The sequence below is a fragment of the Sparus aurata genome, chromosome 19 (genome assembly GCF_900880675.1).
Source record: "Sparus aurata chromosome 19, fSpaAur1.1, whole genome shotgun sequence".
Classification (NCBI taxonomy): domain Eukaryota; kingdom Metazoa; phylum Chordata; class Actinopteri; order Spariformes; family Sparidae; genus Sparus; species Sparus aurata.
In genome coordinates, this window is record NC_044205.1 from 12,274,528 (window position 1) to 12,300,613 (window position 26,086).

Sequence of the window (26,086 nt, forward strand, 5' to 3'; positions counted from 1 at the left end):
GCCTGAAGGTCATTGTTACAACAGCAGTGCAGTAAGAGGTCTAAAATTAGGCAGAGATTCTTTGGCATGTCTGGCTGCAATTCCTGTTCCTACTTAACACAAATTAGATTCTTGTTAAAAAAAAAAAAAAAAAAGCCACCAACATAGTGGAAGTAATTATCTGTCATCTGCAGTTTCAATGAAAGGAATTCAGGTCACAATTCAGGAGAACTTCTCTGGGTCCAGAAAGTAATCAAAAAATGCTTGTCCTATTACTGTTTAGTAGTTTTTAATTAAAAAAGGACACTTGGGAATTTGCATTTGAATAACTGAGAAGGCGAATGAAAGGAAAGCAACAGCTACTCTCCTTACATATTATTATGTAACAACTGTTTCACCAAAAAAAAAGCCTTTCACACATGGACTCCAGCAGTATCTCTGTTAGTGTGGAGACTATATTAGAAGTGGGACTGGATGTCCTCGCTTGTAAAAACACTTCTCGTTTGTTTTATTGAGCATAAATCCCATGGAAAGACTAAATTTACTCAATTTGGCTCTGAGAGTTGGGGAGGTTTTAAAAGGCTCTGGCCTGAGGAGTGGGCCTGGAAATAAAAAAGAGTGAAAGTGCTGTGAGAAACGCAGCTGTTCAGGGCGCCAAATGCGGGCTGGCAACAGTTTATAACTTAAATTAGTTTTGGCTCGAACAGCTGATTCTAAGAATGGAGAGACTTGAGGAGAACCAAAGAAGGAGCCAAATGACATGTTTGACTCTTTTCGCAGGACTAGACGGGCCTCCTTTGATGCGTCATGCAAATGTAATTGAACAAAGTTGCAGCAAACAAGAAGTCCGATTGCAAAGATGTTTTTTTGAACCCGTTATTTAAGAGTTACCGTTCAGTTTCAAGCCCCAGGGTGAGTTTTTTTCTTTCATATCACCAGCTGCCATCTAAAGGGATCAAATTCACAATGTGTTGGATCATTGTTTGAGAATAATGGGGTCAGTTACAGCAGCAGCTAATACCGTGTCTACACTCTGTGTCTGTGTTGTGGAGGGGGAGGGCTTTTGAGGGGAAAGGGGACAGAGGGGTTGTATTTTTATAAACCATGTGTCCTCCTGCACGTCTGACAGTGATAGAGTGGAAAGGCTGCCAGAGTGGAACTGCTGTGCCTTTCAAAGACAAAAGAAAGTGAGGCCAGACTCCACCAAAGGGGCTCCAAAGAGAAGAGACTCTAAATACTACAAAAAGGCATCATCAGGAAGACAAACGGAATAGATAAGCATGGATCTGAAGACCGAAAACTCCTCCAATGGCCCAACACCAGAGATCAACCTAGAGAAGTTACGCAAGATAGCTGCAGAGCTGATACTGCCGGGAAAATTCATCCTCAGACTCCTGAACGCTGTGCTGGTGTTTGTCACAAACATACTGGCCAGAGTCTTCGGAAGCAGCCTGGTCAGAGGACATTTCCACCTGATGCTGTCGGGTTTGGTTCTGTTTGGTCCTGTGCTGAGCTTCTGGGTGTCAAAGTACAGCATCTTCGCCAATAAGAACAACTTCTTGTACAGGTGAGAGCTCTGGAAAAGGTCATTGTTGTATTTAGGCTTTTAAATGGAAATCTTATAGCTAGTTGCCGGGAACTAATAAAGCGGCTGTATGATTTTCATTTGGACCTCTGGGCTCCTTTAAAAACATCATGAATGCTTGTCATTATGAGCCAAAAGGTCATTAAACTCACATTAAAGGAGCAGTATGTCAAAATTGTATAACGCATCCAAAACTGAACTAAAATGACCAAGAGAATGTGAAGAAGTTTTGACAGTATGTGAGAGATGTCTGTGTATTGTGTTGCAGAGGTATCTATCAAAGTTAGCATGCTAACCAGCTAGCCCCAGCCTGTCCTTCTCGTAATACCAATTTGTACCCCATGAGATGATAATCCAATAGTAGCTCAGGCCTGGTTATGTTGTCTGCTCACCCAGCTCCAGTTTTGTTTTCCATTCCAGTGCCATGAGGTCCATAATCCCTCCTCCCTCCTCCCTCCTCCCTCCTGAGGAAAAAAAAAAATCCTCATCCTGGCAGTCCAAACCTGCGGTGTAAACAACACTAACACCACCACAATGCTCCAAGCTCCGCTAGCCGCTAACTGCACAGTGAACTGAGCTTATTAGCTAATGTCAGATACAGTTAGCAGTTTCTCTGGCGATATTCTGCCCCGTTTGTTTGGAGTATGACTCGACAGGTGGCCAGTTCTCACACATTGCTCTTTTTAAGACCAATTAAATGTAAATTTGTAATTCTGCTTTCACAGTAAATATACTGTAGTCCAGCAGGATTTTTTTTCAAGTAGGTATATCATCACTTTATTTGAGGTAAACAATGACTCAAAATGACTCGTTTACAGATTCAGATCTAAGTTAATGTAAGCATTAAAGCAAGACTTCATAACATTTTATATCTTGCAAATGTATAGTTGCTTTCATTAGCTCGGTTCAGTGCACTCAGAGGTTTTGCCACTACACCCATACTTGGTCTGGTATGTAGCTTATGATGGCTCATGCTAGCTAATGTTTGCTTACTCTGACTGACTTCTCTCTATTGTGAAAGTTAATAATGTCTACCAGTGACCTTTGTTTTATCTTGGCCCTTGTTCCCCGTCGTGTCCATAAACAACAAAAGCATCAAATATCTGAAAAAATACTCTTCGTCGTAGTATACTGTACATTACCCCTAACATGCCCTTTCTATTTTTACACTGTTTTCTTTTTTTTCATCTTTACACAATTGCCGTTACTACAATCATCCCACGATATGTAATGCTCTCGACAGAAAAGTGAAAACTGCATGGCATGGTTGTAGTGATTTGAGCTGAAAGAGTATCTTTCTCTTATTTGTTGTTTCCTCAAGATAAATCTGTATGATTTGTAATATCTATCAAATCTGATATTAATGTAGTACTGTATATTGTATTGGTGCCTTTCCTACGGTACATTTTAAAGGGCTGGAGTGAGTTAATACAAGTTTGAACATGAATTGAATACCCCCCCGAGGCTTTGCTGATTCCACGCATTTTTGTGAGGTTATTTAATGTGTTTTAATGTTATGCAACTCATGATGTGAAGCCATTAGCCGAGCAATCATTCACCCTTTTGCCGACCAAAAGATTCACGTGGATTTTTTTAAAAAAATCCAAAGTTTAAGCCCAGAGTTAGTAATTCAACCTCACACATGGCTCAGTGGGCCAGTCCCGTGGCACATTCACTGATTTCTGCCTCAACACTCCCTCACAGGAAGTTCCTGAAGTCCACTTGGGGCTGGACCTGCACCTTCACAGGCTCCTTCGTCCTCCTCCTCTCCATGTCCGCCCGTCACTCCATCTCCCTCTCCCTCCGCCACCTTTCTCGGATAGGCTTGGTGGGGTTGCTCTGGTGGGGCTGTCGGCGTCTCCTGACCCTGCTGGAGGACGCTGCGGGAACCTGTTACGAACCAATGACCCCTGCTCAGGACATCCAAGGCGCTGCCTCTGCAGTACAGCCCCTGCTGCTCCTGCATGAAGACCTAACCAAGGCCTCCTGCCTCAGAGCCAAGATGATGTGGAGAGGTTACGAAGTGTCCCAGGAAGTCCTCATCCTCTGCTTGTGTTGCCTGCTGCTGGTCGAGGAGATGTCAGTCTTTGGCGATCACATGGCTCAAGCAAAGTCTCTGCAGAGGTCGCCTGGAGGCCCTTTGAGATTCATCTTCCTCCTGTGTGTGCTTCTACTCGCTGTCTGGATGTTCCTGCTGGTGTGTTTGCTCGCACAGTTCCCCCAGTTCCCCTCCCAGCAGCTGGGAGGAGCTCTGGGCTACCTGGGATGGCGGGGACTCTATCAGGGATTGTACAGACTCAAATCGAGCTGGAGCGGTCCCGGTCTGCCAGGAGAGGGACTTTTTACCACCACAGACATTGATAAACAGCCTCAGTAGTATGAAACCCACAGTAGATGATTTAGGGACTTGATTGTGATTTTAAAAGCTCAGACTCAGATGAATATGCAGGCGATGTTCAGTGTCGGCCAACGTTAGTCTAAATTTCTAATTCACATTCAGACAAGGAAGTGCACAGAGTTAATCAGAATCAAGTTGCTTTATTGTGTAATCTGAGCCAAAATGAATGCACAGTATGAAAAAAAAGGGAATTTTCTGTCAGAGCAGGTGTTTTGTTACTTGATAATAGTGTCACACTACACTGCTTGTATCTTATTAGAAAAGCTGCGAGTGTGTTCAGAGTCGGTCTCAGTAGATGAGAGCTTTGCCATCTCCTCTGGGCTTCTTAATCTTGTCATAGTTCTTGTTAATGATGTCAAACAGCACCGCCTGGAGAGAGAAACACAAAGAGAGACGTCAGTGGGAGAAAGATATAAGAAAGATAGACAGCGAGCGAGAGAGACAGGAAGGTTGGAGGCGGTAATAAAAAAGAGAGAGATGGCCAGAAACAGAGCTGCGATCGTGTCAAACAGCTCCTTTCATCATCACCTGTACCGCCTCGTTCATTAGCAGCATCAAACATAGGAGGACAATAGCCACAGGAACGAGACAAACAGTGATTAATGGACGGAAGATGGAGTGCCAATCAATTTAACACAAGCGCAGCAATTAGTTTAATTACCCTCCTATTAAGAAGGAATGGATTCCATTTAGCCAGCGTCTCTGCTGCTGGGACACGGCTGGAATATTTTATAGGTGTCTGGGTGGTTTTATTCAAAACACAGAGCACGATAACGACAGAGTTTCATGTATATGATTTACAATATTAAGATTACATGTATGCAGTCTCAAATGTTGTACAACTTGACTTAGTTCCATTTTTTTTTTTTTTTTATAAACACAAATACAACCCAATGGTAAACAACTTACATATGTGCTGCAGATCTCCAGGACCACAAGGCGGAGCTCGCAGTACTGATACTGGTCCAGCTCATGAACCAGCTGCCGGTAGTCTCCCTGCAGCAGAGAGCACACAAAAACAGAGTTGACGAACACCAACAACTTTTATCTGAAGTTATCCTATCACCGCGTGTGTGACAAATAAAACTCAAACAAACAAATATACACACAGAAGAAAGGTGTTACAATGAACCTCTCTGTTGAGATACTGACCACATGGGGCTGTTTGGAGGCTTTGGCCACAGCGTCACCTCTCTCGCTGTAATATCTAAAGAACCAAAGAAAGAGAGGTTACAGTCACCTACAGGATATGTTACTTCCTGACCAATAGTGTCTCACCAGATGCCAAAACTCAGTTATGATTGTGATCAGGGTTGCAACAGTAGGAGATTTTCACAGTACAATAACCACAGTTTCAGGTTGAACAAACGTTTTATTATAATTTCACAAAATATGATGTCGGACATGAAACTTGATATAAGCTTAATATATATATATTTTTTAATAGCACTAACAGGTCAGAATTCAATACCATATATAATATATAACCGGCTGTTTTTAAACCACGTTATACCTCAAAACTGGTTTACTGCTGGGACCTTAATATCAAAAGATCACCAAAGTCCATTTTTGTTTATGTGTGCTAAAATTATTGTTTATGTTTACTAGAGTTTGTTACAAAGTATTGTTTCCCTAAAGGCAGGATGCTTAGGCTTTCACAAAAATAATGCAGCCAAATCACCACTAATGAACCACTAGAAGTGTGCGGTTAGGTTAAAAGTTAGTGTTTTATTTACTAATCTTCTTGGGCGTTTACCTTTGGGCAGCCAATAACAACACACAAGTGTGTGAGGGTGGGAGGAGGGGCCGACTTTGATTCAATCAATCCAGCCTATAAGTTTTTTTAACGTCACCAAATATCAGCCACCATAAGCTATCAGTCATAATGGACCAAGAGAGGTCTATTATGACCATAATAAAGGTATTATCAATGATGTGACTACTACTACTACTACTACTACTACATCTCTTTTTAGGACTTTAAGTGTGTACAGTCCATGACACCTGTGTTTTGTTGCTTTAGTGTGCAGCGTAAAAAACCAACACATCAATGATTGTGATGATGCCGATACAACACGTACGGTTCTATCATCTGAAGCTGAAAACCAAAACCAGCCAAACTAACTGGGAAAACCTGTGCGGGTGGAGAGGGATGATGCATCTTGTTTGTGTGATGGCATCTGTTTTTTTTTTTATCATTCAAATAATAAAAAAACAAAAAAAACAACAAAAACTGACTGTGTTGTTGTGGGCTCTTACTTTGAAATCTGGGTTTGGAACGCCTCGATCTTGGTGCGTGTGTTGGTCATCAGCTCGAACACTTTCTCCTGTTACACAAGAACAAAGATATTAAACCCAACATTCACAAGAGAGATTAACAATACACCAGACCCGACAGAATATCAGCAGTTACTGACCTGTACAGCCACTCCAAAGTTGTTACCGTCTTCAATTTTAGGGACCTGGAGTTGCACCCACATCGACACCTGCCACAAAAATTGGAATTTATACATCTCTGTGTAATATATATTTGTTTGTCAGTGTTCAGAGTTACCATTGTTATTATCCCCATTTAAAAACAGTGTACATATACTGTACACTAGATAAGAAAACGTGAAGACCATTGTGACTGATTTCCTTGACTGACCGTGTTGAGCTTCTCCTTCAGTGTCTGGATCTGAGGCTTTACCTCCCGCAGGAGCCGCTCTACTCGCTCGTTGGTGGAGATGGGACCACAGGGCGGCCCTGGTGGGCAAAACATCCCCAAACGTTAGTCACCATATCAGAAAATTCTGGTTGAGTTTGGCTGGGCTGCTTTCTAAAGGGATTTCCTTTTTTTTAATTAGAACATGCACACAAAACAGCTTAATGTTGTCTTTAATTATAGTTGGACTCCTCAATTTCCGTGTTTTTGGTTAGGGAATAGGTGGAAAAGCAATAATATCTGGCGGGGATTGATTTTTTTTGCTAAAATGTTTTTAATAAATATGAATTGTTTTTAGAAGTGTAGCTGCCAAATTACTGTCATGGTTCACCTCTGATAATGAGATTTGTGAAATTAATCAACTTACTGGCATAGAAATATTTTAAGACACCAGTCTTCATTTCTATTTTCCTCACAGGATAACAAACATGTTTTTGTACAGACTGCAATCACACATAACCCAGGGTTGTTATTGTACAGTACTTGACAACCATTTCCTCTACATTCAATCAGTGTGGTGTTGCTTCATCATCCTCTCAGTCTCCTCATTTACCTGAATCTTCGTCTTCTTTATCGCTGTCCTTGTCTTTCTTACCCTCCTTCGCCTCCTTCTGCAACATAAGAACAGAAGGCAGCAGGTCAAAGAGTTTTCATTGCCTATTAATCTCTAAGACAGCTCACCCACGTGATTCTTTTTCCCGAAGATGTCAAACGAGGGATTTTTTTTCCTTGTATAAGAAATGTAACCTACTTCCAGCAGTCCCTGCTCCTGAATGCACTCTAACAGACTCAAGATTGTTCCCAAGAGTTGCTGCATGATGCCAAATATTCTTTCAACCCATTTTCCCCCCACATAAAACTGGCGACACTGGCAGGGCTGCACTCTTTCCTCCTCTAAATCAATGTGTGCAATGTGACAGCAACTGCTAAAATAGAGGGGACATCTGTATAAATATGGGATAAAAGAGTGAAAAAATAATATCCTTATCCTTGACCGACTTCTCCGCTTTCATCTTAACGTCAGTGAGGATTTTGCGCTGCACTGCAGTCTGCAGGATACTTCCATCTCTTAAAACAGCTTTTTTTTTTTTTCAAATAGCGCTAGTCCAATCAGAATAACCTGAATGCGATTTTCTTGCCAAATAAAACGCATGAAGCGTTTTAAAGATCACCCGAAATAAAAAAAAGCCCACTCGCCAATTTGTAAAACATTCCTTGGAAATAACGCAGCGACTGGTTGCCATGGTAACAAAGGACTCTTGTGTTTTGATATTTATGAAACGCTAAATATAAACTTGTGGCTGAGGCTCCCAGTTGAGAGGCTCTATACAGTCGCTCCTGAAGAAATTCGAGGGTTAGGTTTGGGGAAGCTAAATTAGGAGGGGGAGGAGGTACCTGTGCTCCCGGTGGCTGGTGAGGCTCAAGCTCAACCCAGCAGCTACACTGGCATTTACAAATAAGGTCCTCAACTTGCTAACAAACAACTAGATTAATCTTATTCAACTGTGAGCAACGGAAAATTTCAATCACATTTCCTATTTTCATTCTTCACACTGATTGACATTTTTTATCCTGAGGCCAGTAGCTGTGTTTCCATGGACAATTTTTTGTGTCAAGCAGTTAGAGGCAGTGAGATAAAAAGGGTCGTTTGATTACATGCAACAGTGAGTTTAATTGGAACAGCTGTGTTGCAGGTGCAAACGTAATGTGACATCATGCACTCCTCTTCCTTGTCGGATGTTTTCACTCTCTTTGTGTGTGTGTTTGATCAGCTTCCTGTCCTGAAGGTGGATAACTTATTGTCTATTTACTGCAGTATTTACTATTATTTTCTTCTACTTCAGTACGTCACCGTCCTCCTCAGTCCGCACCAACAGAAGGTCCCGCCTTTTCTTCTGTGACTTTGTGACATCACACTCCGCCACCATGGATGTAAGAATTTATCTAGCACAGCTGCCCCGTTTTTGTTAGCAGTGCTGGCTCAGGCATGTGCGAACTGACCAATCAATGCAGTCTTGGTTTTAAGACGGGGGGCCTTAAAGAGACAGGAGCTAAAACAGAGCTTCTCGGACAAAGAGGGAATACAGTGCTGCGGTAATGGACAGTGTGAGAAAACTGATGTGTTTCTGAGCATTAACGCATGTAAACCTCTTCTAGCAGCAACCAAAAATAAAATTATGAACCTGAAAATGAGCGCAACATGTCTCCTTTAAGTTTGAATTGAGAGCAAACTCTCATCAGTAGGCCAGTTCAGCGAAGAGGCCGCCATCTTTGGTAAGTACAGAAATGCAAATCACTACGCATTTAGCTTAAAACGGTGGGCATGCACAGGACAAATGCAGGGGGGGTGTGATCGGTTTATGAAAAGGTTTGAACTGCCTCTGTGCAAACAAACTGAAATTGCTGAGTGAGTGTAAGCCCATATCATTGTACACTTGAACAGTTCACATTAATACTTCTAAAAAAATACATAATTAAACATAAGTAGAGAGATCTGATGTTGATGTTAGTTTATGGCAAAATAAAAGGATTAACTGTACTCAACCAATGAAATAGAATTTCGCTCACTTAATCGGATTTGTATCACATTTTCTGCCTCAAACCTGCTGGTCGTGAGACATACCTCCTCTTTCTTCTTGCGTTTGGCCTCCTCCTTGGCCGGGTCTGGTATCGGGATGTCCAGCGGGGCCTTCAGGGACGCCAGGTCATCGCAGCTGAAAGACTTCTGACAGAAAACACACATTCTGACAACCTTCCCTGGCACTGACACACACGCTTACGTGCCAGACAGATCTCAGATTACACAGCATGAGTTGCTGAAATTTTGTCTCAAGAAAGATCCCCGTAAAAGAGTGTTTGAGTCGAGTGGCAGGAAGTCAGAAGGAAAACTGAAACCCTGAGCACACAGCAGTATTTCTAATACCTTCAGTAAGTTCTGCAGCTCTTCAATCTTCTGAGGGAAGAAGGATGAAACCAGGGTTTCTGCCTGTTGTTAAGAAAAGAATAATAATCATTAATTTTTATATCAATGTGACACACTTAATCTCATGGGACTGGTGGAAAAAGATCTTGAAGTATCGCGGAAAAATTACCTCCTTGGTGAGGTTTTTACAGAAAGTATCCACCTGCAAAGAAAAGACGATACCAATTAGTTCCCTTGATGTTTTGGCGCTGTGTCTACATGAGGGAACATCCTCCGAGGCCGTTTTGAGGCTAATTGCCTGATAACTCTCTACTCACCTGAGTGACCCTGCTGTCTGCCTACTTATCTGAACAAACCGTCGGTTATCTGAACGCCACCTGTCAGCCTCACTAACACAGCAGCGCGGGGTCTGGACTTTAAAGCAGGATTAAAGGCTGCTATCCGACACTTTTTATATCATGCTAGCAGTCACTCGTGCTCACCTGTTTCTTCGACTCGACGCCAATACCCAGAGAAGCCATGTCGTCTCTGCAGGGCAAAAGTTTAAGAAAAGCGTTTAAACGTCCGAACAGCGGAGAGAGACGAAAACAAGATCTTAATTCTGTGTAATTCAATATCGTGCACGACACGGAGACATACTCACAGTTACTCAGCATAAAGAGCGAAAACGAAAGTAAAGGCGAACAATCAGACAGTTCCGTACTTTCCCAATATCATATCGCATGATCCTGTTGCATTGTGGGAGTTGTAGTTTTTTTTTTTAAAAAAGGAAGTTTTGACTTTTCATTTCTCATAACGCGGAAAACTTCCGTTATATTTTGTGTTGTATAATAACAATATGTAATATTTAGCCTCCTATAGTAAACTAAAGCATGTTATGTTAGGCAGTGATGGTATGTTACTACAGTAAGTACACTTACTCAAGTAAAATTTTGAGGTATTTCATGTTAGTACTACTCTAGCAGAGTATTTCCACTGTCTGCTACTTCATACCTCCACTACATTTATGTATTCATTTATTAGTAACTGTAGTTACTTCACAGATTCAATGCTAAAAGAAAATAAAAAGCACTTTTTAAAATTATTTATTTTTATTAGCAATTGGATTTTTAAAAGAAAAGAGAAAAAAAAGCACTGCTTCCAATATACATAGCTGTAAAAATGTACAATTTAGATTGTTACCTAAGTACAGGTAAGACATAAGACTTTATTCGTTATTCGTACGTGTGTCTCTCACTTTTACCAGAGTGATATTTAAACATTATATCTTTGCTTATTGGCTACTCAAGTATGACCATTGGGAACTTTTTACAACACTGATATTAGGAAATCCTTGGGTCATAGAATCATATTAAAAAATAAAACCCCCCACATTTCAAAGGATTAGTTGTCCATAAGGTGCAGTCTAATAAAACCAGGTTATTTGACATGGCTTCATGTGTGGAAGATAATTGGGGGTACTGTGTTATAAAACTTTATTCCTTGGTACTCAGAATTATATTAAAATTATTCACTGGATTCAACAAAAAATGTAATTCTTTTAATCAAAGTGTCACTATGATGTTGTTTAATTATATTGATGTGACACTGCACCAAATAGCTTCTCCCAGAGTAGTGGTGCTCTACAGAATTAAAAAACCTTTAAGTATATGCAATGAATAAATAAAGTCCAAAGAAAATGATCAACTGCAAAAAATATATGAGGCAAATCAAAATATTGTATTAAAGACATTCAGGCTCGATGCATTTTAACATGTCCCACATCAACACCTGTTCTCCATCTATGAATGACCCGGCTGATTACCACCAGCTGTGCAGCACCAATTACTATACAAAACACACATCAACACACACTAACTCAATTCTATGTATGCTGTAATCTTTCTATTAAGCCTTTGAAGCATGTTGTGAATGAAGGCAATCATTTAAAGACACAACACATTCCAACTTCAGGGTTCATGGTAAGTTGACTAGCCAGCAGCAACCACATTTCAATCAGGCAACAATCACCAAAAAATAAAATTCAACAATAAATACAAAAAGATCATATTGGATGAAGTCATTCAAAAGGCTGTTGGCCACAGGGATGAGTGAGCTCTTACATCCGTTTAGTCCTGCATCTTGGCTAAATGTGTCTGTGGCCAGATGGATGCAACATATGGTAAACTTTGTGGACAGAGGGTGGCTGGGATCAGCAAACACTGACCAGGCCTTCCTACAGCCAAGCATCTTCTACTGCAGGTTCTGACTTTGTCCACTAGGTGATGCTGCTGTTTTAACTGGAGTGAATCAATCTGTTTTGTGGGTAAGTACAGAAAGTAGTTACAAGATTAACAGCACCAGAGTAAACACTCGGAGATAAGTGTCATTTATTGCGTGTGTGTGTGTTATCTAAATCATATGCTTAAGTCAAAGGGTGTGTGAACCATTTAACCCCACACCACAAAGATTTTTTATGTAAAATTTTTTTCTATTGATTCACCTGTAAAAAGGACATAGAGCTTTGAAGTTGTATTTAAAGACAAAGCCCCACAGGTCTTCAACAGCATCAATCAAACAAACCCAGCAGCAGGAGAGCAGCTCTTCAGCTCTGTATTGATCCTACCTGAGGCCAAAGTGTGGCTGTTTCATCAGAAGCTGTGTGGACAGAGCCGGGGTCGACCCAGTCAGGTTAAAGCCTAAAACAAATACAGGATCCTGAGCGGACAGAAAGGACGTCAGAGCCTCCCATTGTAAACACAGCCCTCATCTGCACTGTTACATGCTATCATTAAGCCAACACACTGTTTTATACCAGATTAAATCAGGTTAACTCCGTCATGGTTAATCACACCAGGAGACTAACAGAACAAACACAGATTCAATCACATTTATTTAAAATGAAATCATAGATAAAAACAGTTTTCGGGTGTATAATTATAATTGTTGGCTGCTGTTAAATATCAGAGCGCGTGCAGTGTGTAGTATTAAAACAGTGAACACAATAACACATCATTCCTCTCAGTCGTGACTCAAAGTTTGATTCAAAGGGCAAAGAGCACACTTGTTTACAGTGTGAGCACCATTAGTTATTGGCTCTTTGATTTGATTGAGTTAGCGATTAAAACACTGTGTGTTATTTATGTCAGGGAGGCTGTTGTGAAATTCTGGGGACGAAGGTCACACCCAAGCAGGGACGAGATGAGAACTTGTGGCCATGCCACTGTAAAAATATCTGTAAAATATTTTTACGTCGTTGATGTGTTGCAGGATTTCATCATCTGCCTCCACAGTTACACACTGACCATATTAACTCAATGCATCAACAGAATGTACTTATTACATGTATGAGTGAGACAGTTTTGTTTATGTTTAACGGCTCCCTCGCTATGAAAAGTTCTACTTTAAATCAATATACAGTTTATCACCTAATGGAAATGTATTTCATTTTACTGTAAATATCCATTAATATTCCACATGAAGACGTAAAATAGTGAGAATTGCTGTTACAGTCACCCAGAGCCCAAAGCGACACCTCCATACTGCTTGTTTTACCAACCAATAGTCCAAACCTTTCGAAATGATTAGAAATTAATACAAATCCAGGAGGAGCAGCAAATCTTTTCATTTGTGAAGCTGGAACCATCAAATGTTTTTGCATGAAAAAAAAGGTAACGCTTTAAATTAAGTTTCTTGTAATAGTAGTTATTTAATAGGTCAATATTGCAGACAGGAGCCCTCTCATGCATGTCATCCCCTCCATCTCCGGTACTATTCAACAGTCAATGAGTGCATTATAAATTATTTATTAATCTTAATGAGGCCTTCTTCTAGCTTTAGATGCAGTAGCTGCAAAAAGCATTGTAAACTACTAATAAGTGCAAATAAACTACAACTATTATAGGCAAGTTGGTTAAACTCACTGGATGTGTCTGCAATGATGGTGTAACTATAAGTCCTTTATTAACATTGTTTAGGAGTCTAAACTGTAAAGTTTCTTATGAGTTCTTATAAAATTCTTAAAATCTCACAATAATCATGTTCATAAAGCTATTTTTTTTTTTACAATGATAGTCTTATTAACACATAATAATGTTGAAAAGGGATCCTGGGTCTTTATCACCTATTAACTAATGCTTATCAGTGCTATGAAAATATGATGTAGTTTAATTATGAAACTGCATCATATTCTATAATCTCTTCATAAATTTGGTGCGTGCAAAAGCTCAATTCGTTAACTAACTAGTGGCTATGGTTGTCAGAAAATTGCAGTGGAATAAAAAAGGACCATATCTCCTTCTGAGGTGTAGTGGAGTAGTACAAATAAAATACAGCTAACTCAAATTTGAATTACAGTACTTGGGTAATTGTACTTTGTTAATTCCTTGATCAAACAAATTGGTCTCATTGCAGAAAGACAGTGGTTTTAATGAATCATCCAGTTGCTTGATTAAATCAGTAAATCATTAACAGGGAAAAGAAGATTATGCATTCAGTCTTCTGCCTTTTTTTCCCCCAGAAATAAGTAGTTATGTTTCTCTGACATTTGTGAGTGTATGATCTGAAATTTGAGATAACAGATGTAAGCCCATTAGAAGAAAAAAATATAACAATTTATGTCTTGATTGTGCTCCATCACCAGAAGTTGTCTTTGTTTGTGTGTCACATGTTGTTTAAGAGACTATTACATTGTGTCCTGTGGGCTATAAAACCAGAGTGACGGGCCGAAATAGAATGAAACTTCACTTCAAATAGCTACAGCGGTGTGATCAGCACTTCAGAGGTGTCATCAAGTCCACACTGTTGAATGATTAAAGATGGCTGATGGCTTCTTTCATGCAGTTTTTGCCTGTTGCTGCACTTCTGAATGTTCCCTTTCATAACTGCAGGCTGCAGTTGTGGGCGTATAGCATGTATGCATTCATTCACGGAGAATGTGTGTGTGCTGCGTGCTCTTTGGGAGTCTGTCGGGTCGCCTGCTGACTCTGCAGGCCCTGTTAGAGAACATGAGACGGGAGGGCTGAAGTTTAACCAGACACATTGGACTGTTGTATCTCTCTTTATCTCATGTATGCACTGCAGCCCATAGTTGAGACCCCACCCATTTACTTCCCCTTTCTCATAGTTTGTATCTGTGTATGTGAGACCCCTCCCCCATTTCCCAGGGGAAGAAACATTAACAGGAAGCTATTTAAAAAGCATGCACAGACACACTTGATTGCCCTACAGTATACTGTCTAAAGTGGAAGCCTCCTGCTGGCTCATGACTGAAAGTAAAACTATTTTACATATAAAACAGGCTTATCAAGGTTGTACAAGCAATAATTACGACAATATTGTCTTAGAAGATCTACTATAAACCCTCAGCAGTTGCACAGTCCTTGATGGCTGCGAGACAGAACTGTTTGAAAAGTGAGCTTCGGTACTCAACAGTTATGTAACATGATATCAAAAATCACAAAGTCCGAGATTCACGTTTCTCTAAGAGGTGGGGGGAAACCATTTTCTGCCTTGCTTTGTCCTCTACGAGAGGAAACTGTACATCTTAAAGGTTTTGACTGTTCAGACATTTAAGGAAACATTTTACCATTGGAAGGAGAAGTAAAGGTTTATTTTCTAATTGATGGATAGCCATAAGGATAATACATTCAACAAAATTAAAGGGGCACTCCACCTATTTCACATCGGAAGACTATCGTATGTCTCATGAGGTGACCTAACCGAAGCCAGTGAGAACAGTCATTAAAGACTTTTGCAGATCTTAAAAGTTTGTAAAATATAATCCTGATGATGTCATCATGCATGACATAAGTCACTGGAGCAGCCCTTTAAACTGTCCACTAAAAACAACATTCGACGTGATGTGACAACAGACGGACAACAATCAGCGAACATCAGTAGCCTACTTGATGTCAAGAAAACCAAAAATAATAACAAGAAAAATGTATAAATATATCAATATTTTACTGAATTAGGGCCTTTCGTTTTTCAGTTACTCATGGCTTGTATTTGAAACTTGAGGTCAACTAATACATTTTAACACTCAACCATCATTAATACATAGTAAATCTATTGTTAGTTTAGCTAAAGTTAACAGTTATTTTACTGTTAACAAACAATGAAACACTTTTTAAACCATTCATCACACTTTACATTGATATTGATGTTTATAATACTTAGTAAATAGTTCATAAATACTGTGTAGTTCATCTACAAACATGACTTGGATGGCCAGGATGCAACTGTTTTGTAAACAGTGATTATAAACCTTCACAACTGCTTAATAAATGGTTTGTGAAGCATTTCATTGTTTGTTATCAGTAAAACAACTCCTCAATGTTGTTTAATTAACTGTAAATGTGTCATTTATTAATGGTGGTTGTTGTAAAGTGTTAAGATTTGCTTGTCAATAGATAATTAACTGATTAACCTGAGGTGAATCACTTTTGATACTCACCTGTTGCATAATGGAGCTAAAAGGAACATATGGACAGCCTTGCAAACTAACATAAAGGCAGACAGTGCTGTCACTCTGTAACCAGGAACATGTTCTGGTTGAGGAGTAGCTTCATGTGAACATCATCCAGTGTCCCCGGTGATTTGTGTTTCCGTACCGCAGCTCGCGTTTCCGGGTTGTCGCTGCTATCCCGCGCGCCGCTCCACAGCTCGTGCGATTTTGGTGGAAGCTTGCATCATCCAGGAGGAAGAAGGCAGCCGGTCGGTCCGCGGTGTGGAGGACAGAAAATCCAACAATGGACGCAACCTGCGACCTGACATTTGCATATTGAAGCGCCACCTCCTCCTCGGCGCGGGACCGGGTGGTTAGCAGAGTTAAAGCTTGACTTTATTACGCGGTACCGGTGAGACTGTGGAGTTGGAAGACTTGACCTGGAGGCTGTGGTCGACATCACCCAGCAGCCTGCCAGTGACATAAGGTGTCTCTGTGTGAATGTACACGTTGAGCAAAGTGCAAGGTCCCCTCCGAGCAACAGATATGAGCTGCGACCAGCTCTAGCCGACTGCTCCTCACCTTTACCTCCTCAGCTACCTTAAATGTGCCTTTTTACTCTTTCTTTTTTTATAAGCTAGTTTTACATTTGCACCGAAGATGTCGTGCCTGTTGCTGGGAGTCATACGAAGGTGAGTAACTGGGACTTTGTTTTGTGTGTTTATCTCCGTTGTTGTGTGGTTTAGATCTTGTTTTAGCTTCGTGGACGATACATTTCGTTGTATTTTAGCTAACTTGAGAGAGTTAAAGCGCGTAAAAATACAAAGCTCAGCTAGCTTCAATGCTATTCCTCCAAAATCTGCTTTTCAAATGTGTGTGTTGCCTGTTTTAGTTCAGTTTACTCAGTGAGTGCTAATAATTTTGCCTGTTCTTAATTTACTTTTACACTTCATGTCCCTCGAATTCATGTTAAAGGTGCACTATGTAGTTTTTGGGAAGGAGCTTACAGTTGAAGATATTTATTGGCATACTTTTCACACCTAAACAAACATTATGAACAACTCTTCCTTTTCATGACAGACACAAACAAAATGACTTTTAAGGACAACACAATTTCATACTGTTTTACTTTGTTTATATCTGGCGGACCCTGCCACCTTTCTAGCTCCAAAAAGTGTTCTGGGGACTTTACTTTCCTCTGAGAGAGAACAGCTTGTTGATTCAGTAATGGAAAAACATTTATATTTCTGAGTCTTGCCTCCATTAACATTGCAAATATTATTATATATTCTCCAAAACTACATATGCCCCTTTAACCACTTTTTCTGAAGCGGGAACCTTTATTTCAGACCCAGTGGCCTAAGAGCTCAGTTTAATGTATATTAGACAGCTTTAGTTAAGGTTTTTTAATAAGTGCCAAATGACTTACTCTGTTTTAATACAGAAAATATATTGCGACAACTCCCCTTCCTCCCGATTTTTAAGGGTTCACAGCCCAATATTGCATCCATTCTAACTATTGTTGATACAAAAAAGAACACATAATGTATAGATCTTTCCAATTCACATAAGACATGTGGCACTATTCGAGCATTCACCCAGTATTAGTTTATTTACTTTACACACCTAATCTTCTTAATAAGTCTTGGTGATAGGTCACTGTCTGTCTGCTGCATGCCAACAGGAACTTGTCCAACTTGATCTCAGAGACAGGCCTCAGTTCAGATTACACTGAGCAGAGACCTTTTTCAGTCTTTCATAGATTAAAACATCACCTCCCAGTGAAATGTGAGGTTTTTTTTGTCTTTCTGCATTCCTTCTCTCCACCACTTCTTCCCTTCCAGGCTTTGTGATGACACCCCGTCAGTCAGGGACTCTGGAGTCAATGTGAGCGCTCCACAGCCTTGTGTGTTTGCTCTTATTTCGTCATTAAGGATGCATGCGAGTGACACTGATAGGGGCATGTGAGTCGGTGACAGGATGGCCCATGTTCATGTGCATTTTGTTTGCATTTCTGCTTGAGAGGATTGTTAAAGGCTGGAGTCATCACTCCTCTTTCGGAGCATGTTCCATGTGTTTTCTCCCAGTGTACACTCTGTACTTGCAGTGTGAGGATAATGTATGCAGCACGTGTGCATGTTTTAAGTGAAGCTCTGGCTTGAGTGTGCTTCGTGTGTAGACTCTGCCCTTAAGAGGCTAATTACCAGGATCCATGTGAAGGGGGAGTGTAGGTGTTTCCGGCTGTGGTGTGTGAGGATTGGCTCGCTGATTTGGAGGTGTGGTTGCAGGAAAAGTTGCAGCCAGGGGAATGGATAGCACATTAGGGATATCTGTTCCTTGACATTCCTCGTTTCCCTTCTAGATAATGTACCATATTTAAAAGTTGGCACCCTTAAAATAGATCATGGTGTTCACTCTTTTAATGCTGCCGAATAGTCAAATGAAGGCATGCTTGTCCTCATCCGATATGGGGGATGGGTGAGGAATGGGGAGGCAGAGACAAAGGCAAGAGAGGGTGAATGACTGCAGGGGGAAACGAGGGTCAAAGGTCATTGGAGTGTCTTTAGGTTTTGTAATATTGCAGCTTTATAGAGGCAAAGAATGAAATCAGAGCTGTTAATCCAATCCTGCTGCTTTGACTTTGACTTTGACTAAGTCTCTATCAACCGCTGCCCGAACTTCAGCAAGCAAATGAGTGAATCGAGAATTTCTTAGTTTCTGTTCATTAATTTCCAGTCATCTCCTCTCCTAATCCTAATCACTGTGGAGATAATAGTCAGCACCACCCGGATGGTTACAGTAATTAGTGGCATGACAGTGTGGATCATTGCAAGCATAGATAATTGATTTGCCGTGTGAGGGAAAGAGACTGTAGAGCAGATTTAGTGAGACTGGTTCAGCTAAAATCCCAGATAACTTAGACAAAGTGGCTCTATTTTTTTAATCTTCTGGGGCAAAAAGTCAACAGCGACACTGTAGTTCTTTGATTTCCCCTTCAGCTAATGATTTATCTGTTCAGAGTTTAGTTCAAAAGTGTAAAGATTCACTGAAAACTGAAAAACATGAGCAGTGTTTCTTCTATAATGTCCAGAGACTTGCTCTTGCATGACCATGAGGTTCATATTTGTGGTTCTGAGTGAAAGATTTCGACAGCTATCTGGAAGGTTGCCAATTGAAATTTTGTCCAGATTTTTAAATTCCAGATGAGTTGTAGTATCTTTTCTAATCATGTGGCATTTCATCTAGTACTATCATCAGGTCAACAGTTCTGTTTGTCTCACAAATTTAAAGACTATTAAACTCTAAGGTAGAATCAGAGGAATCTGTTTGTGCTGCTGAAAGCTAGTTGGGTGTTCAGTCTCATTCCTTGGACATCAAATATGGTCATTTTGGTTTGGTCAGGTGTCCCGAGTAAAGCAAAAATGTGAGAAAATAAGATGATCCAGGCAGAGGGCTGCAGGATCTCTGGCGATACAAGACACTAACACACCTTTTCTCCCCATTCGAGTCTCCCTTTCTGTCTGTTTCCGTTTTGTTGGCTCTTTTAACATCATTTTGTCTTGCTACAGTTTAAATCAGTCTTGTGATGTTGGGAAGGCCCAGTGCAATGATGCAAAATAAAAGTAATAAAATCCCCTCAAATGCATTAAACTAAAGTAACATGTTTTGAAATATTAAGGAGTAGTAAGGACAGATACTATGTGTTTGTGTGTACTGTGCTCGATTACAGCCACTAACATGAATGTTGACTCTTAGTCCAGTTGCCTGATGAAAGCCCATCATCCCAAACTGGTAGTTATGTAGCTGGCAGTCATATAATAAATGCATTTGTGGAACATGCTGGTATGCACTAAGCCTTTTTTTTCGTACCCGCACTGTGTGCAGATTGTTGATAAAACAATACTATCCGATTTTGTCTGCCTTGGACTTTTTACTGTTTCTTGTGGTGTCAGAAGAGTTACCAAACATCATTCTTTAAAGCTTATATCGTAGCAAAGTAAAACAAACTGGTATTTTGCCAGCCTTTGCAGGTATTCCTTTCAAGCTGACCTCAACAACCTCCACAATTAGCTAGTGTAGCCTGAAGGGTCAAATCCGGGGCAACGAACGTTGCAATTGTTGAACCGCTCACTCGTGCTTATTCAGCTTGTTTCTGCCTGATAACTGAGGACGACTCAGACGAGCGTATCAACATTTTATCCATTCAGATCTTCTCTTATCTGGGCTATGGTGCCTGTACAGTTAAAGCACACGGCACTGAGTGTCTTCAGGATTAATTGCTCACACATCAATAGTTAAACAACAGTCAGGTCTCCTGTTCTGAGGGAGTTTGGACCCTGAGGCTGGTATTAGACAGCTCTTTGTCCTCACTGTCATCTTACATGCTATCTCACTGTTTGCCTCTCGCTGTGCCTGCTGCTCGTGCCTTCGGAGTGTTCCGACCAGATTTACGTGTGTCGTCTCACACAAGCAGAAGTGTGTGATGCATGTGTGATGAAACACAGTACAGCCACGACTGGTCAGCTTTAATACAACAAGTAGAGGAGTGTGATTTGTGTTTCCAGTCAAATTAGCCAGTGAACTTTTACTGTAGTGAGAATGTGTGTCAGTTTATTGTCTATTCAGTTCACACACACGCACACACACACAGGCTTCTGTTTTAACAGCTTGCCTAGCTGCAGCCCTCCCAGTGGCTTGTGTTTGTGAATATATTGCTGCTAACAAACAACAGGCAGGCCCCCCACATGCCTCTCTTTATGTGGAGGAGTCTGTGTGAGGCGCTCAGGTTTCACTAATCACCGCCCCATGGCAGCAAATGCATTGAGTGCTGTCACATGAAAAGCACACGACTCCAATTTGGTGCGTAATTTAAACATGTCTGTGCTCCCTCGTGACTTCTAAAACTGCCACCAGTATCCATTGGTATCAAAACTGCTCATTTCCTCACATATTTGTTGCAGCGTGACTTTTTTGTTGTAGTCTGTAATTAAAATCTGCAGTAAATAATGACCAGAAGTGTGATAAGTTGAAAGAAATGAACTTAGTTAGAGACTGACTTTGAGCTTGCCTGAAATTGATGAATATGTTAAGTAAAAGTCCAGTTTGCTGTTTCCCAGCTTTGTAAATGCGAGTAGTTTCTTTACCTCACTATGACAGAAAACTGAATAACTTTGGGCTGTTGATGAAGCAAGACATTTGAGGATGACTTTTTGGGCTTTTGATGGACGGATGGACATTAATCGATTAATCTAAAATATGGTAAAACATTAATTTGCTTGTCTTAACCACCAAACCAATCGTCTCCAATTAAGCAATGAACGACATGCTGTACTATATCCTGGTCCTAGCTGGTTCAACCAGCTAATCTGCACTCGTCTTCCAGTTTGTTTTCTGACTCATAATAAATTCTTGAAGTCTACCTCCAATATCAAGGCATAGTAGTAGTAGAAGGAGCTGTCAGCTCTTTCTATTAAAGGAAGAATTTGAAAAGTTTCAGTAGACTATCATAGATCACTGGATCTGTCAGCCTGTTCCATTTGTGTGGAGTTACACCCAACTCAGCCACAGGGCATTCGAAATGCTGCTCTAGACTTTTTTGTGTGTAATCCTTTAGGAACGGTAAGGATGGTTGCGTCTGGAAAAACAGCATGTCATGTCAGACACATGTTACTTCATTTTCATTCAGTCTAGTTTCAATTTTCCTGGTCATAAATAAATGGTAAACAAAGTTCTCACTTAAAACCCGTTGTCTTTCAGACATGGTGGTGTTGGGGCGAGTGTTGGGGTTCGGTCCCTGGCCTCCATTCCCTCGCTGCCCCCTGCGGTGGCCGATTTTGTGAAGGGGGCAGTGGATGAATGTAAGCCCGCCAATGTGCACGTGGTGACGGGGACGCCGGAGGAGACAGCAAACATCCTGGCAGGTCTGGAGAAGGAGGGGATGGTCAAGAGGCTTCCCAAATATGAGAACTGGTAAGGGCTTGCACAAAAATATGCATTCTTTGGTGTATTGTTTTTAGGCCACCAAATGATTGTATTTCCTTTGTGAATCCCACTCTGTTGTTTTTCAGTTGGTTGGCACGCACAGACCCAAAGGACGTGGCTCGGGTGGAAAGCAAGACTGTGATTGTGACCAAGAGTCAGAGGGACACCATCCCCATACCTGCTGGAGGGGTGAAGAGCCAGCTGGGTAGCTGGATGAGCGAGTCTGACTGGCAGAAAGCCAGAGTGGAACGTTTCCCTGGCTGCATGGCAGGTATGTATTGTTGGATGGAAATGAAATGTTTGTCCCTTGCTGCCAGGAGATGTGTGTTCCTAATTCCCCTTGTGATATGACTGATAAAGTGATATTTGAACCTGAACATTACCCAACTATTTTAAGATTTAAGAATAAATGACATATATTAAAACAAGTTGTGTCATTAAAGAATAACATTAGAGTTTGAAGCATGTATGTGTTCAGAAAGATGCTTTGTTCCATCTGTAACCATGGACAGCAGTGATGCCACAGTAAACCCGTAGATCAATACAGCAAAGTGAGAATTAAACCACTGGTCAGCAAAGCCAATGTTTTCAAAAAGTAGTCCCATCTGTAACAACAAACAATAACAAATCATTACAAATAAGAAATAAGGACAGCGCTTTTGACAGAAATGATCACAAAACTCTGTTAAACGTTCCTTGTGGAGTTTTGTTGTAAGACACATTTGCATTGTGTGAATCCTTGATTTGTAAAACCTGCGCCACTGTTAACATACAAGTCCTTTTCTTCACTGCTGTTTTTTTTAGTCTAGTACTTTTTGCATGTTCCCGCTTTAAAACGCTGTTACGGTCAAATGGGATAGAAATATTGCTCAGTAGGGCTACAATGGGTCAAAAACTCCACAGGGGACCTTTTCAAGAAAAGACCATGATATCAGCATCCTCATATAACCTAATTTAAGCAGCATTAATGGATTGTTTATACTTCTGTGTCTTCTCTGTAGGTCGGACCATGTATGTGATTCCCTTCAGTATGGGTCCTGTAGGCTCGGCTCTGTCTAAATACGGTGTCCAGGTACTTATTGTGCTCCTCCCAACAATTGATACTAAGCCATAAACCTGCCGTGATGAACCGAACACTGATTTGTTACTGTAATTCATTAAAGTAACTTATCAGACAGGATATTATATTAAATTACTATAGCACTTTATGGTTATTACTCAGTGGAAGTCTGCGGTTGTAGATCAGGGTAATAAACATTTTGTTCTCCTTCAAGGTGACAGATTCACCATACGTTGTGGCCAGTATGGGCATCATGACGCGCATGGGCACTCCTGTCCTGAACAAACTGGCTGAAGGAGAGGACTTTGTCCGTTGTCAGCACACTGTTGGACGACCTTTACCTCTCAAAGGTATAAATGCCAAAAGACACCAGTTGATTTAGTGCTTTGTGTTACTTTAAAAGCTATTATTTACTTCATCATCCCTACCCCATTTCACCAACACTTTAACTAAATAACCTCTCATGTGTCTGCTTTCCAGCCCCACTGGTCAACTCGTGGCCCTGTAACCCAGAAAAGGTGCTGATATCTCACCTGCCAGACCACAGGCAGATCATGTCCTTTGGCAGTGGCTACGGAGGAAATTCTCTCCTGGGAAAGAAGTGCTTCGCCCTCCGCATCGCCTCCCGCATTGCCAAGGATGAAGGCTGGTTGGCCGAACACATGCTGGTAAGTTAACGTTGCTGCCTAAAGCCTGCCTGACACACAATTCTCCACAGTAAAGAACTTAGAAGATGCTCATTTGTAGCTATCTAAACTTGAGATGAAGTTTCACAAGAAAGCTAGCTGAGTGCTATCTATTTTATTTTTTTACCTCAGTGCTGTATTCCCTGTCATCAAAGTATCCTCTGTCTGTCTTGGAGACTTGTGTTCAGTGCTTATTGGGAGGCTGCTAGTTTGTCGTTGTTAGCGGTTACTTTAGCAACACGTGAAGCCATCTGCCCAGAGTTGAGGCAGAGCAGCTGGACAACATCAGAGATGAAACCAGGAAATATTTCCTCAATCAAATGAAATTCAGTTTCACCTAAATCAGTGAAGACACTCATTGAGGTTGTGTTTTTCTGCAGTAATCGGTGAGGCCCAGCCCATAGAAACAATCCACTCCAGTGGCAACCATGTCATTATACATCTGTGGTGGCATCTTCAAAATTCAGAAGTGTTTCACTTGATGCAAACTTAGCTTTTGTCCAAGTGCAGGATTAGTAATTATCTATTTTTAATCATTCTCCAGGAAATTACCAACTCTAGATTACATTACAAAATTCTACAAATGAGCAAGACATATGTGATAAAAATACATGAATTTCAATTTTGAAGTTACTTTTCAATAGAACATTCTATCCTGTATATGTTGCAGATTTATCAGTGCTCATTCTTTCAAAAATCTTTGATCTTGAAGACCTCTTAAGATTAGTCCTTTTAGCATTTTATTTATTCAGCGCTCTCTCCACTCCTCAGATCCTGGTATCACCAACCCTCAGGGAGTGAAGCGTTACGTCGCGGCAGCTTTCCCCAGTGCCTGCGGTAAAACCAACTTGGCCATGATGAAACCATCTTTGCCAGGCTGGAAGGTCGAGTGTGTGGGTGACGACATTGCATGGATGAAGTTTGACAGCCAGGGTGAGAAGGAGGAGGAATCCTCACACACACTTGGATGCACTTTGTTACTCAGTTGGTGGTGTCTGAAATCCTCACATGATCCCATCCGTCTCTGCAGGTAAACTGAGAGCCATCAACCCTGAGAACGGTTTCTTTGGCGTGGCTCCCGGCACCTCAGACAAGACCAACCCCTACGCCATGGCCACCATTGCCAAAAACACTGTGTTCACCAATGTTGGTGAGACCAGCGATGGAGGAGTGTGGTGGGAGGGCCTGGCCCCCCCTGCACTGGTGTCACACTCACGGACTGGCACGGCAAAACCTGGAAGCAAGGTAATATCTTCCAGACTGTCGAGGATTTATAAAGACATGTGTATAGTTCTAGAGGAGATGATTTGTTTTCACCACTTAGTTTTTTAATGAATATTAAGAAGTTTTTGTGTCTGTAGTCGGCGACTCATCAGTGTAATTTGCTCTTACTTGTATCTCAGACTTTTTGCTTTCTGAATAAATCAAAATAACATAAGAGATGTAAACTGAGCAGCCGTAGTGTTCACACTGCCATCTTGTGTTATGCTAAAGCAATAGCATGATGTTCCATTATATCACCATGATATTCAGATGTTTACAAAGCATCGACTGTAGAATAAACTGTTGTTTCCTCATAAAGGAAGCTCAACTCCATGTGCCCATCCCAATTCCCGCTTCTGTGCTCCGGCTGGTCAGTGTCCCATCATTGATCCCCAGTGGGAGAGCGAGGAGGGCGTTCCCATTGATGCCATTATCTTTGGTGGCAGGAGGCCAGAAGGTTGGTACTGCTTTCATTTTAAACACATCGAGAGTTTTTCTATGATTAGTCACAGAGATTGTTTTATGTGAAAGAATTTTCACACATTTCACATTTTAAGAAATAAGTTCAAAGTCTTTTGTGGTGTGAGCTTTGCGTTAAGTATGATAAAATGTTGATGTTTTCAGGAGTCCCTTTGGTCTACGAGTCTTTCAACTGGAAACACGGAGTCTTTGTTGGAGCCGCCATGAGGTCAGAGGCCACGGCAGCTGCTGAGCATAAAGGTACAATAACACACCTGGATTTCCTCTTGTGTAAATTCCTACAAATACATGAATGTTTTTGTGTTGATTAAACATTTTTTAGAATACTTTAGACATTACAGGGCTATCCTCTCGATAAAGTGTTTTAGGACAATGGGGAGATAAGGAAGTTACTATTACTAAGCCAATTATTTGCAGCAATTACAAAGCATTTAATGTTTCCCTTCAGGTAAGGTGATTATGCACGACCCCTTTGCCATGCGGCCCTTCTTCGGTTACAACTTTGGTGACTACCTCGCTCATTGGCTGAGCATGGAGAGCCGAAAGGCCCCCACTCAGCTGCCCAAGATCTTCCACGTCAACTGGTTCAGAAAGGACCC

General features: G+C 41.0%; 3 protein-coding genes across 4 annotated transcripts; 2 read left to right on the forward strand and 1 right to left on the reverse strand.

The window, feature by feature from the left end:
- The first annotated feature begins 39 nt into the window (after positions 1–39).
- On the forward strand, positions 40–6,127 carry LOC115569665 (fat storage-inducing transmembrane protein 1-like). Its single transcript, XM_030397693.1, has 2 exons — positions 40–1,546; positions 3,269–6,127. Exons 1-2 carry the CDS (start codon positions 1,260–1,262, stop codon positions 3,939–3,941), a joined length of 960 nt encoding a protein of 319 aa, XP_030253553.1. The 5' UTR covers positions 40–1,259; the 3' UTR covers positions 3,942–6,127.
- psme1 (proteasome activator subunit 1) lies at positions 4,083–10,334 on the reverse strand. 2 transcript variants are annotated; one of them, XM_030397695.1, is made up of 12 exons: positions 10,233–10,334; positions 10,072–10,117; positions 9,759–9,791; positions 9,590–9,652; positions 9,290–9,388; positions 7,220–7,277; positions 6,610–6,707; positions 6,380–6,448; positions 6,222–6,289; positions 5,115–5,169; positions 4,872–4,958; positions 4,083–4,331 (listed from the first exon to the last, which is right to left on the reverse strand). In XM_030397695.1, exons 2-12 carry the CDS (start codon positions 10,108–10,110, stop codon positions 4,251–4,253), a joined length of 750 nt encoding a protein of 249 aa, XP_030253555.1. In that variant the 5' UTR covers positions 10,111–10,117; positions 10,233–10,334; the 3' UTR covers positions 4,083–4,250. The 2 variants fall into 2 exon arrangements, with proteins under 2 accessions (XP_030253555.1, XP_030253554.1); XM_030397694.1 differs by having other exon boundaries at positions 9,290–9,391.
- Positions 10,335–16,235: 5,901 nt separating this feature from the next.
- On the forward strand, positions 16,236–26,084 carry LOC115570473 (phosphoenolpyruvate carboxykinase [GTP], mitochondrial-like; the record flags this gene model as incomplete). The annotated part of the gene is given in 12 exon segments (XM_030399081.1): positions 16,236–16,708; positions 21,774–21,986; positions 22,085–22,269; positions 23,000–23,070; positions 23,273–23,408; positions 23,539–23,730; positions 24,516–24,677; positions 24,775–24,942; positions 24,945–24,989; positions 25,327–25,464; positions 25,632–25,727; positions 25,936–26,084. Coding segments are annotated over 12 exon segments (1,587 nt in total), but the record flags the coding sequence as incomplete, so codon positions are not given.
- Positions 26,085–26,086: the final 2 nt, after the last annotated feature.

Excerpts from the sequence above, each read along its gene's own strand:
- LOC115569665 (XM_030397693.1), top strand. The coding sequence starts at position 1,260 with ATGGATCTGAAGACCGAAAACTCCTCCAATGGCCCAACACCAGAGATC. Across the intron at positions 1,547-3,268 it reads AAGAACAACTTCTTGTACAG|GAAGTTCCTGAAGTCCACTT; the intron begins GTGAGAGCTCTG and ends ACTCCCTCACAG.
- psme1 (XM_030397694.1), bottom strand. The coding sequence starts at position 10,110 with ATGGCTTCTCTGGGTATTGGCGTCGAGTCGAAGAAACAG. Across the intron at positions 6,708-7,219 it reads TAAAGAAGACGAAGATTCAG|GGCCGCCCTGTGGTCCCATC; the intron begins GTAAATGAGGAG and ends TTTGCCCACCAG. Across the intron at positions 6,290-6,379 it reads ACTTTGGAGTGGCTGTACAG|GAGAAAGTGTTCGAGCTGAT; the intron begins GTCAGTAACTGC and ends CTTGTGTAACAG.